General features: G+C 47.8%; 1 protein-coding gene across 1 annotated transcript in view; it reads right to left on the bottom strand.

The window, feature by feature from the left end:
- The window catches only part of LOC310646151 (uncharacterized protein), a 41,854-nt gene that overhangs the window by 10,896 nt on the left and 18,821 nt on the right, over window positions 1-12,137 (bottom strand). The window contains exons 14-19 of the mRNA XM_083372401.1: window positions 11,426-11,616; window positions 9,690-9,780; window positions 9,269-9,410; window positions 7,775-7,959; window positions 6,141-6,296; window positions 5,561-5,694 (exon numbers count right to left, since the gene is read on the bottom strand). Coding sequence (XP_083228527.1) covers window positions 5,561-5,694; window positions 6,141-6,296; window positions 7,775-7,959; window positions 9,269-9,410; window positions 9,690-9,780; window positions 11,426-11,616 — 899 coding nt within the window. The remainder of the gene's footprint in view (window positions 1-5,560; window positions 5,695-6,140; window positions 6,297-7,774; window positions 7,960-9,268; window positions 9,411-9,689; window positions 9,781-11,425; window positions 11,617-12,137) is intronic.

The raw sequence follows: 12,137 nt of genomic DNA on the forward strand, positions 1-12,137 counted from the left end.
TGCCTTTTAGCCTTGGACGCTCTCCAGTCTCTTCTTTCTAAATAGGGGTTTGCCTTTACAAGGCCAGAAGAGGGCTGGTTCAGAACAGTTTGCTTTCAGCCACCCACCCCTTATTACTACGATGGAGCAGCTTCTTGCCGAGAATGCCCAGCTCACCCAGCAACTCACTTTGCTGGCAGCTCAGGTGGCACAACTGCAAGCTCAGGTACATGCTGCACCCCCACCCAGGAGGAAATGTCAGATAGCTATGCCGGATAAATTTGCAGGTAAACCAGAACTGTTTCCTGCCTTCCTGGGACAATGCCAGCTTTATATCAGCGTGAGAGCAGCTGATTTCCCCACTGACCGAGATAAGGTGGGATTCATGTTGAGCCTTCTGTCGGGAGATGCAGCTCGTTGGGGCACGCCTCTGTTGGCACAGCCTAGCCCTTTGTTGGATAACTTTGGGGGGTTTTGTGACCATATGCGCCTCATGTACGAGGACCCGATTAAGGCGCAGACTGCCACCCGACGCCTGAAAGCTTTGAGGCAGGGTCAGCGCCCTCTACAGGCCTATATCAGCGATTTCCGGCTGCTTAGCCAGGATTCCGCCTGGAATGAGGCTGCGCTCGTGGATGCCTTTCAGGATGGCTTGTCACAGGAGATGTTGGATGAGCTGGCCCGCGTGGACATTCCCTCAGACCTGAATGGGCTGATCCATCTTTGTCTGCGGATCGATGCCCGGCTGCAGCAGCGTAAGAGTCACCGTGCCACCCCACAGACCCCTGCCGCCCCTGTTGTGCGTGAGCCCCCAGTCCAGAGGGAGGAGCCAATGGAGCTGGGTGCCGCCAGGTCCCGTCTATCGGTGACGGAAATGGACAGACGACGATCGGAGGGGTTGTGTTTTTACTGTGGGGACCCTGGACATTTGGCTGCTTCTTGCCCGAAGAAGCGTCAGCGGGCGTCAGTGACCAAGCCTGCCCCGAGAAAGTCCCCTGCTTTGCTATCGGGAAACGGCCCGAGCCCGATCTAGACGGTGTGAAAGATCGGGCGACCCACAACGACCACGCCGAGCGACGCCGTTCCGACGGTGCCTGTGAACCTCCACGGCATTTGATTTTGGAGGCACGACTGATCCTTCCTGGCAAGCCAGAGGGGATTCCGGTCCATGCCTTAATTGACTCTGGGGCTACCACTAACTTTATGGATTCGGCCTTTGTGGCCAAATGGGCTGTTCCCCAGTGTCCAGTGGATCCGCCCATGCTTGTGGAGACCATCGATGGTCGAGTGCTCCTGTCCGGGCCTATTACGGCCGCCACGCAACCCGTGTGTATGGCCATCAGTACCCATGTGGAGGCCATTCAGTTTTACGTCACTTCGGATCTGCACTTCCCCGTGGTCTTGGGACTGGCGTGGCTCCGGGCGCATGATCCACAGATCTATTGGTCTCAGAACTTGGTCACCTTCCCAAGTTTGCAGTGCGTGGACCACACCCGCCATATCTGTGCCGGCCAGGTGGAGGGTTCCTCAGGGGTTTCCTTGCCTCCCGAACTGTCCGACTTTGCTGATGTGTTCAGCGAGTCAGAGGCGGACCAATTACCCCCGCACAGGCCCTACGACTGTTCCATTGATCTAGTCCCTGATGCGCCTCTCCCAGTGGGGCGTTTGTACTCCATGTCGGAGCCCGAGTTGGCTGCATTGCGGGACTTCCTGACAAAGAATTTGGCTCGTGGTTTCATCCGGCCCTCGTCCTCGCCAGTGTCTGCGCCCGTGCTCTTCGTCAAAAAGAAGTCGGGCGAGTTACGGCTTTGCTGTGACTACCGGAAACTCAACGCCATCACGGTGCGTAACCGCTACCCACTGCCCCTCATCCCCGAGCTCTTGGACCGACTCCGGGAGGCTAAGATCTTCACGAAACTGGACCTGCGTGGAGCTTACAACCTCGTCAGGGTTCGGCCGGGTGATGAGTGGAAGACGGCGTTTGGTACTCGCTATGGACATTTCGAGTACACGGTGATGCCGTTTGGCCTGACCAACGCCCCCGCTGTGTTTCAGCATTTTATGAACGATATCTTTCGGAATCTGTTGGACCAGTTTGTCGTGATTTACTTGGACGACATCCTGATTTACTCCCCATCGCGTGAAGCGCATCATCAGCATCTCCGTCAGGTCCTGCAGCGCCTCCGGGAACATCGGCTGTTTGCCAAGTTGGAGAAGTGCCAGTTCTACCAGGTGACCATCGATTTCCTGGGTCACCGCATTTCTCCTGAGGGCATCGCCATGGAGCCGAGTAAAGTCGAGTCGTTGCAGAGTTGGCAACCCCCGCGTCGCGTGAAGGACGTTCAGCGACTCCTTGGATTTGCCAACTACTATCGGACATTCATCCCTGGCTTTGCTGCCTTGACAGCCCCCCTCACCCGGCTCCTGCAGAAGAAGACTCGGTTCCAGTGGAACGCCCCTGAACAACAGGCGTTCCAGGCTTTGAAGGACGCCTTCATGAAGGAGCCCATCTTGAAACATCCCGACCCGCAACGGCCGTTTGTCGTGGAGGCGGACGCCTCCGACATTGCCATTGGGGCCGTGTTACTCCAGGCAACGACGCCCAGCGGTACCCTTTTCCCTTGCGCGTATCACTCTCGGAAATTGAACCCCTCGGAGCGCAACTATACCATCTGGGAGAAGGAGCTGCTGGCCATCAAGGCGGCGTTCGAGGCTTGGAGGCATCATCTGGAGGGGGCGCGGCATCAGATCGAGGTCCGGACGGACCACAAGAATCTGGAAAGCCTGCAGACCGCTCGGAATTTGAATCAACGCCAGATCCGGTGGACCCTCTTCTTTGCGAGGTTTGACTTCCGGGTGCGGTACATACCAAGCGGGCACAACCAGAGAGCGGATGCTCTGTCCAGAAAGCCCGAATACACCCGAGCGGAAGACAAGCTTCCGCCCAGGACAGTGATCCCCGTCGAGTCTTTTGCTGCGGTGCGGGAGCCGGTGGATATACGGGCTCGGATCCGGGAGGCGCAGCAGCAGGAGGTGTGGGTGGCTCAGCGGAAGGAAGAGGTGGGGCCAGATTCGCCTTGGTCGGTCGCGGATGGACTCCTGTATTATCGTGACCGGCTCTATGTTCCAGGAGGGCCACTCAGGGGACTCGTCCTCAGCCAGTGTCATGATAACCCGGCTGCGGGGCATTTTGGCCTGTTCAAGACTCTGAACCTGGTCTCCCGTACCTTCTGGTGGCCCCGAGTCCGACACGATGTCCAGTCTTATGTCACCTCCTGCATTCCTTGCAGGCAGGCCAAGTCAGCGACAGGGGCCCCGCCTGGTTTACTGCAGCCCTTGCCAACACCCAAGAGACCCTGGGGGGCTGTGTCCATGGACTTTCTGACGGATCTACCCCCATCCTCCGGCTTCACGACAGTGTTTGTGGTGGTGGACATGTTGACCAAGATGGCGCACTTCATCCCCTGTCGCGGCTTACCGTCAGCTCGCGCCACTAGTCGCATGTTCATCCAACAGGTGTTCCGGCTGCATGGCCTTCCCGATAGAGTCGTCTCCGATAGGGGGGCCCAGTTTACAGCCCGCTTCTGGCAGGAGTTGATGCGGGCGTTGGACATTAAGGTTTGCCTCTCGTCCGCGCATCATCCTCAGACCGACGGGGGTACCGAGAAGGTCATCGGCATCTTAGAGCAGTATCTGCACTGCTACGTTAACCTGCAGCAGGACAATTGGGTGGACTATTTGGCCATAGCCGAGTTTGCCTTTAACAACTCGCAGCACACCTCCACGCAGATGACACCGTTCTTGGCCAACGTGGGTTATCACCCCCGGTTTTTCCCCCTTTCTCCCGTGGACTCATCGGAGCCGGCAGCGAACGAATTTATGGCGGAGTTACAGGCGATCCATCGGTTGGTGCGACGGCAGCTGGAGAAGGCCAAGGCCGACTACAAGAGGTTCGCCGATCGGTCGAGAAGGGATACGCCTCCACTATCGGTGGGGGATCGGGTCTGGCTGTCCACCAGGAACCTACCATCCACTCGGCCGGCGAGGAAGCTGGACCACCGTTACCTTGGACCGTTCCCAGTCGAGGCCGTCATCAATCCGGTCGCCTATCGTTTAACTCTGCCACGTTCCCTGCGCGTGCACCCCGTCTTCCATCGGTCCTTGTTGGTCCCCGAACAACCGGCCTGTCCAGTTCGCCAAGCGGAACCTCCCCCATCAGGAACTCGTGATGGAGGCAGCACCCCCGAGTACGAGGTCGCCAGCATCAGGGATTCCCGCTGGCTGAAAGGTCGCTTCCAGTACCTAATCGAGTGGAAAGGGTACGGGCCGGAGGACTTCACATGGGAAGACGCGACCGCCGTTCATGCCCCTGCGTTGGTGACTGCGTTTCACGAACAGTTCCCATCCCGACCGCATCCGGATCGGCAGACCCGGGGGAAGGGCCCTGCGGTGCGGGATAGTGTTGTGACTCAGGGCCAGCCTGTGGTTTCGGCAGCCGGCTCAGATGTGTCAGATGACTCAGATGAGGGGGAGGAGGACCGTGTGGGAGACGAACCGGTTGATGATGGCGTGGAGGCTTGGCAGAGTTCCCAGCCGGGGCCCTCTTCTCAGCTGCGTGAGCCCGATAGTGCGGAAGATGATGACCCACAGCTGGCCCTGTTCAAGGACGCCCGACGCAGGAGGCAGTCGAGCAGGAACAAACAAAGAAAGAATGTGGGACTCCTCGGGAGGAGGCACAGGGAGACCACGCCCTGAGCTCTCTATAAAAGGAGTGTTTGGGGAGGGGCTGGTTGCTGAAAGCAACTTTTCCGCTTGAGAAGACAAGCTCTAGTGTTTTTGTTAACTGCGTAATAAATCTTGGCGGATGCCTTTTAGCCTTGGACGCTCTCCAGTCTCTTCTTTCTAAATAGGGGTTTGCCTTTACAAGGCCAGAAGAGGGCTGGTTCAGAACAGTGCCAATACTTTGTTTCCTAAATAAAATGTTCTTTAAGGAAGAAATCTTTGTCTTGAGGTTCTTTTAATTGGTTTCATCTATTGGAACTATGACCAGTTCTCTGGTACTCCAGGACTTTTGTAAGATATGATACAATGGTTCTGAGATAACATCTGCCAGCATCTTCAGAACTCTGGGATATAATTTCTTTAAACTAGCTTCCCTTAGTGTGACTTCTTTCATTATTCAACTTCTGTAAAACATCAGCTTAGGAAAAGCCAGTATAAACGTATACATCATTTGTATAATCAAGTTCCATGTTCTTAGAATGATGAAGAATAAGATCAACCAAATGTTGCCAATCCCTCAGAGGGAAAATAGTAGGATGGGTGATCTTTTAGTAGTAGTAATGCTATTGTGTTTTAGCTTCGAATTGGTATGTTTTATATTATATTTTTCCTATGTGAGCTGCCAACAGCCATATTTACTAATTAATTTCCTCAGAATACCTGTTCCTCACTTGGGTCATGCTACTTGCTAATTGTTCCCCAATTTTCTTCCATTGAAATTTCCAGACTGGGCCCAGGAAGCATTCAAAATTTCCTCCTCCATTAGTTAAAAAATACACACTAAGAAACAGTAATGTACCTAATGGATGCTGGGTCGATTTCCTGCAGCTGATCTTCATCCAGGAAACACAGGTATTTGCCTCCCAGCATGTCCAGTAAGGGACCAGTGAGTGAGCCTCCCAGTTCCATGTACCTCAGAACCAGTCGGCTCAGCTGCAAGAAAAGAAGTTGTGTGTTAAGAAGGGATGCGTGTCCAGAGCAGAGGCAAGACGTAAGAAGGCTGGTAAATATCTAGGAAAAACTGCTGAAGAACCCATATGGTCTAAGAAAGGAGATAAAATTAAATTTTGATAGATTTTTTAAAATTTTACTTTATTTTTATCCAGACTGACACAGCAGGAGGTATTTAAAGAACATTTAACATTTGTATATCAGTAATATGCATATGCATGTAAGAAAGCCACATCTTTTGTGTAAAGAGATAAAGGGAGGCAGTCAGAAAAGTGATAAACTTAAAGTAACAATACTTTGGTATTCAGCACACATCTGGCTTAAAATGAAAAGCAAAGAAAAAGCCTTTGTTGTTACTAGTTCACAGCATTTCTGTTTGCACCCTAGGCTCCCCCCGCCCCCCACCCGAGATCCTTCTGATACAGCACCTGTGGCATCTCCCATGCGCCATCCTCTGGATTCAGAAGGGCAGCCAGGGTGTCACTGCAAGTGAGGTTCCAACTGCCAATCTCGTCTGTGCTGTACTGACGTGAGAGGAAGCCAAGCAGCCTCAACTGATCTTCTGGAATCCCGTCAGGGTAGCTCTGAGAAAGGGGAGGGGGCTTCGTTAGTAGATATATTTCATTAACCACCGTGTAACAGGTGATGCTCTATGGATGTGAAAGCCGGATTTTAAAGAAACGGGACAGAAAGACGGTTGAGGCTTTTGAATTTTGGTGCAGGTGAATCATGAATATCAGGAAACCAAACAAATGGATGAGAGAACAATCTGAAAACCCCATTGTGGCACAGATAACCAAACATTAATTCCCCTATTTTGGACACATTATGCCAAGACCGTTTTTGGGGGAAGTCTATAATGCTGGGAAAAGAGGAGAAAAGGATGACCAGCAGTAAGATGGATGGGCCTGATTAAAACATCTCTGTAAATATACAAAGCCCAGGTTGAGGAGGGATCTTCTAGAAAGTATGCATTTAAGTGCTAAGAGTTTATGGTGTTTAATTAATCAACTTGGTAGAAAAAAGAGTACATAGCAAGAGTGGTCTTCACACGTTTTGGGGGGAGGAGGAGGGGCTACAAAGGTAAAGCAGGTGTTTCAAAACATGACAGCGAACAGATTGATGTGTCAATCTTATAAGCTTAAAAAGTCACCAACCTGTTCATTAAAAAGCTTGTAGTAAAGAAATTGAAGCAATTCAGCAATTGTGCCTTAACAAATTGACTAATAAATGAGGACTGAGTTTTGCTTACTCATTTTTTAAGATTCTACACCCTGACCCCTTTTATCCTGGCATTAAACCTGATGACGGAACTGAAATTCCAGTGGCCTGTTGTTAGTTGAATGAGTTTCTGTGCTTAGGAGACAGACGGAATCCCTTCTCCCTTCAAGGCATAGCGTGGGTGGGAATGAAGCTTTGTTATGCTAGCCTAAGCCCATAAAATGCAACCAAGACAGGCAGAGTATGAATAATTTTGTTCTCCATCCTGCTACTCAATGCCTCAGTAGACTTTATATTCAGAAACATACTTCTGGTATGAATCTCCAAGTGATTTTTCTTCCCTTGAAGCCCACTGTTTTAGATATTAAAATAAGAATTATAAGAATTATAATAATTTTATACTGAGTACCATTTCTAAAGTTATTTTAGAATGTTATTTTAAAATGAATACAGTAGAATTTTGAAAAACGATGTTTTAAAACTCATTGGCTTATTTATTGTTTTCTATATGATTATCTTGATAGCAATTTTAATTTTAAAAATTCTTAACGTTTTCTTATTAGGCTTAATGTATCTCTACATGTTTCATTACCAAATTCAACAATAGAAATCAGGGTGTTCTGGGGGGGGGAGTCAAAAATATCAACATGGTATCTGTGACCATGCAATCAAAGCCCCACTCCTTTCTTATACACATCATGTACGCAAAACATGCAAAAATGGGATGAGGGTGTCAATCATACAATCTCAGCTACAGTTTCAATTTTTGGGACCCCCTCTGATGATACTCCTGGAAACACCTTGGTGTACATCAGACCCCCTCAGTCCCTGTGCCACTCACCTTGTCTAACTTCTTTTTAACTAGGGCCAAGTAGTCATTTGGGAGGGGCAGTTCAAGCAAAAGACCCAGGTTGTCCTTCACAACTTCGTCACTCAGACATGCATCAAACTGCTGGGTACTGTTGTACCGAATTATGAAAAGCGGATCTTCCAGGACGCTGCTGGTGATGGGAGCAGAACGGCAAGCTGTTGGCAGAATTCACAAGAAGAAATCATCTCTTTGAGCACGTTTTGGAAAAGGAAGACTTCTGAAAGTCACAACTCTTGGGCTCTGTTGCTCCAACTTCCCGTTCTCTGTCAGGTCTCCTCCTGTCTCAGTGTCTCCCCTTTTCCTTCTTGAGCCACCCGTAAGGCCCTGCCACAGTAATCCTTGTCCACGTCTGCTTTGTTGCTGTTATATTGAGGCATTCTAGATAAGGCGTCAGCTAAACCTTTTCTTCAAGTCACCCAAACACCTCCCCCTCCTTACCCATGCTTTTCCACCAAGTTCCTTCTCTTTGGCTGCCCTTCCTCTGAATGTTAATGTACATGGTAAATAACAACAAACCTGTATGCTACAAACCTGATAGATTAACACTGCAATTAATCGCCTGGGTGGTTTAAGAGATTTTTTATGGTCCAACTGTAGCACAAGCCAAGCCTAGCTACAACTACCTCCCCAACAGCACAGTTCTCCACATTTTTAAGGAAATACCTACATATGGATAAAGGTGCCAAGGGTGGGGGTGGGGGAAGGAGAATAAAAAAAAGTCAAGATGGCAGCCACAACTGAATAATAGAAACTCGGTTCCTTTTTGCATGCATTGCACTTGTGATGGACATAAAGGGGGAGGGTTTTGATTGCACAACTGCAGCCACCATCTTGACTTTTTGTGGATGCCGTTGCATATTGTCCCTCCTACAGTCTTCCCACTCCTTCAGCCTTTTGGCTTTCCAGCTCTGGATCTACTCTTAAAATCTATTAATATAATTTCCTGGCTTCCTGGTCCTGGATTTTTCCTCAGGGATGTTATCTTCCGTGTTTCATTTCCCCCCATCTATTCTGTCCCAGCACCACTGCGCCTGACCTGTGAGGAATATCCACAAACATTATTGCAGGAGAACAGCTGAGGGAAAGAGGCTGATCACAGATAGATTTCTACCCATAATATTGGCAAGATGTTAAGAAATTCCCTGTCTTTATAATTTATTATGACTGCAGGAAAAAATAGTAATGCTAGCTAAGTATTGAAGAATGTGCTGAATGACAAAATGATGAGTTCACAATACTATAAGCCCTGAATGTTACTGTATATTTTATTACTTACCTATTTTCCAAGAAAATATTTTCCAAGATAATTTTTTTTAAATTCGGTGCATTTTAATGCTTATGTATTTATTTTTATATTGTGCTTCCAACGCTCAGAGAATTGTCTCCCAATTCTAATGTCTATACATTCATGTCTGTATGTGGGTGTGCATGTACAACAGACCAAGAGACCATTTTTTTTCTTACTTTCAGTTGCCCGTTTAGTTCTAGGAGAGGAAGCAGGCTTAGATCCCACTGATTTTAAGAAGAGGATTGTTTTTGTCTCTGGAAAAGCTCTTAGGCTGTTGTATCCATCCATCACCTTTTTGAAGAAGATCATCCTTTCTTCCTGAGAAACAGAACATCCATTGGGACAATACATCACACATTTATTTTGCAGAGAGAGATAGTTTGGTGTGAGGGCTAATGTATCAGGCTAGAAACCTGAGACTATGAGTTCTTATCTCACCCCAGGCATGAAGCCAGCTGGATGCCCTTGGGCCAGTTATTCTCTCTCAGCCCTGAGATGACAGAGATTGAGATGGTGACCCCTTCAGTTTCATGGTCATGGCTACCATCTTGACTTCAGGGCGGAACCACAACATGCAAGTTCATCTGATTCTCCTACCTTGTTAATGAAATCCCAGATAGTGTGATTTATGTAGAAAGCAAGAGGTCCAAGGTGTTCAAGGGTTGATTCATCCCAGGAGGCAGGAGGTCTGTATCACATGGAAATAGGTGTTGGATAGTGATGGTGTGTAATATTATTGTATAGGATGCAGCTCACAGACGGCAAAGCAAAAACTAATAATTAGGTAAATGTGCAAATTCTGACTCTGAAGAACTATTTTTTGACATTTTGTAACTGAAGGAGTCTATGCTCCCTTCCCATTAATTCAATGGTACTCCTAATTATTATCTTTGTGTGTCCCTGTATTTCACAGTAGTAATTAACTTTAGTACAATCTTTGACCGGCATATTGATAAATACATATGTATTTAGTCGGTAACTAAGTAGGAATTCCATTCATTTCTGTTTTCCATATCACTTTCTATCCATTCAATAGCAAATCAATTTTTGGTGCCCACTATGTTTCCACAATATATTTTGTGAAGCCCGGGGTGGGGTGGGGGGCGTGTTTCTGCAAATCTGCAGAATTCCAAAGGGTTATTTTTCTTTTCATTTTTGTGTTAGTGTTGGTTCTTGGTGACTGCCCAGATGAGTCCCCCTGCAGGTTGTTTGGAAGATTCCAGAAGTGGTTTGCCATTGCCTCCCTCTTAGGATTGAGAGAGAGTGTGTTGTGGACAAAGGTTGCCCTGCTGATTTTGTGTTCAGGGGAGAACAGAATTCTGGGTCACCTGGGATACCTTAAACCCTACACCCAACTGACTTTCAAAGGCCTAATACCCCTCTTGTCTCTATAAATATTGCCAATTAGACAAAAAAAGAAAACAGAACAGAATAACAGAATGGAGGGAATCATGGAAGCCTTCTACTCAAATCCCCTGCTGAAGCAGGAGACCCTGTACCATTTCAGGTAGGTGGCTGTCCAGTCTCTTCTTTAAAACCTCCAGTCATGGAGCACCCACAACTTCTGGAGGCCGGCTGTTCCACTGGTTAATTATTCTCACTGCTAGAAAGTTTGTCCTTAATTCCAGGCTGCTTCTCTCCTGGATTAATTTCCTTCGTTTCTTGTCCTACCCTCTGATATTTTGGAAAATAGGTTGGCCCCCTCTTCTTTCTGAGAGCCCCTCAAATACCGTAACACTGCTATGTCTCCCCAGTCCTTCTTTTCATTAGACTACCCATATTCAGTTTTTGCAACCATTCTTCATGTTTTAGCTTCTTGCCCCATAAACCTTTCTGTTGCTCTTCTCTGCATGCTTTCCAGAGTCTCAACAACTTTTTTATAATATGGTTACCAAAACTGGAGGCAGTATTCCAACTGTGATCTTACTAAGGCTTTATAAAAGATAGTAACATTTCACATGACCTTGATTCTATCCCTTTGTTAATGCAACCTTTTTTCGTTGCTACTACATACTGTTGGCTCATATTTAAGTGATTTTGAGAATTTCCTATGTATGTGTGACAAAAAATTGAATTTTATCTATTTTTATTTTATTCAAAAAAGGTTAAAATACAAAACTCCAAAAAAGTTTAAGAGAAACAACAACAAAAACCCAAAACATTAAAAAGTGCATTAAAAAGCTAACACATATTAACTAATATGTGTATAAAAATTGAATTCTTGTATTAAAATTAGAGGAAACGTGTCTGAATGTTGCATTCCCCTCCACCCCTCATTTTTTAACTTTACTTTTAAAGCAGCCATTTTTCACGTTTAAAGGACTCTCACTCACCCATACGAGGTGTTCCCACTGCCCAGGAGCACCCCAAGGGCTGTTCTCTGAGCAGCTGTGAGGTCTGGACACTCTTTCAAATTCTCCAGGACTGCTGGGTCAGAGTCTGTGATGGTTTCTGGCTTCATGTCACACACAAAGGATCCCAGCTGCTGGAGCTGCTTTCGGCTGAGCGAGGTGTTTTTTACTCCCTTGTAAAACAAGAGTGAGCTTAATATCCGATCCAGGAGTTTTGCTTGGCTCAGGACACTAGCACTGAGCACTTATCTTTCAACACCTGGTCCATCAGTAATCTGCATTTGGATGAAGGCCAACTTGGGAGCCATACTTGCTGAGCAAAAAGCAATGCTTTGAGTTGAGAGGATTGCACTGTTTGAGTTATTTCCCATGTGACCAGTGGGTTGTATATCAGGAGCATTGAAGTCAAAGTCCAAGATTAGCATGAACAAGTGGAATTCTGAGTCAGTTTCCAAGAGTCAACCAGGCAGGGGATTGATTGGATCCAACCACCCTTTTGTTTCTCTCTATGTCTCTGACCTGCCATCTTCTGGAGGAATTGTAGCGTATTCACAGAGAGAGGCCAATCAGAACCTGTTGCATCCAAATCGGGAACTGTAAGGCAGGGGTCCCCAACCTCCCGGCTCGGCCCACTACTTGGCTGTGAGCTGTTCGGAACCTGCTACAGAAGTGGCAGGCGTGTGCGTGCATATCC

Source organism: Vipera ursinii, assembly GCF_947247035.1.
Source record: "Vipera ursinii genome assembly, chromosome: 13".
Lineage (NCBI taxonomy): Eukaryota > Metazoa > Chordata > Lepidosauria > Squamata > Viperidae > Vipera > Vipera ursinii.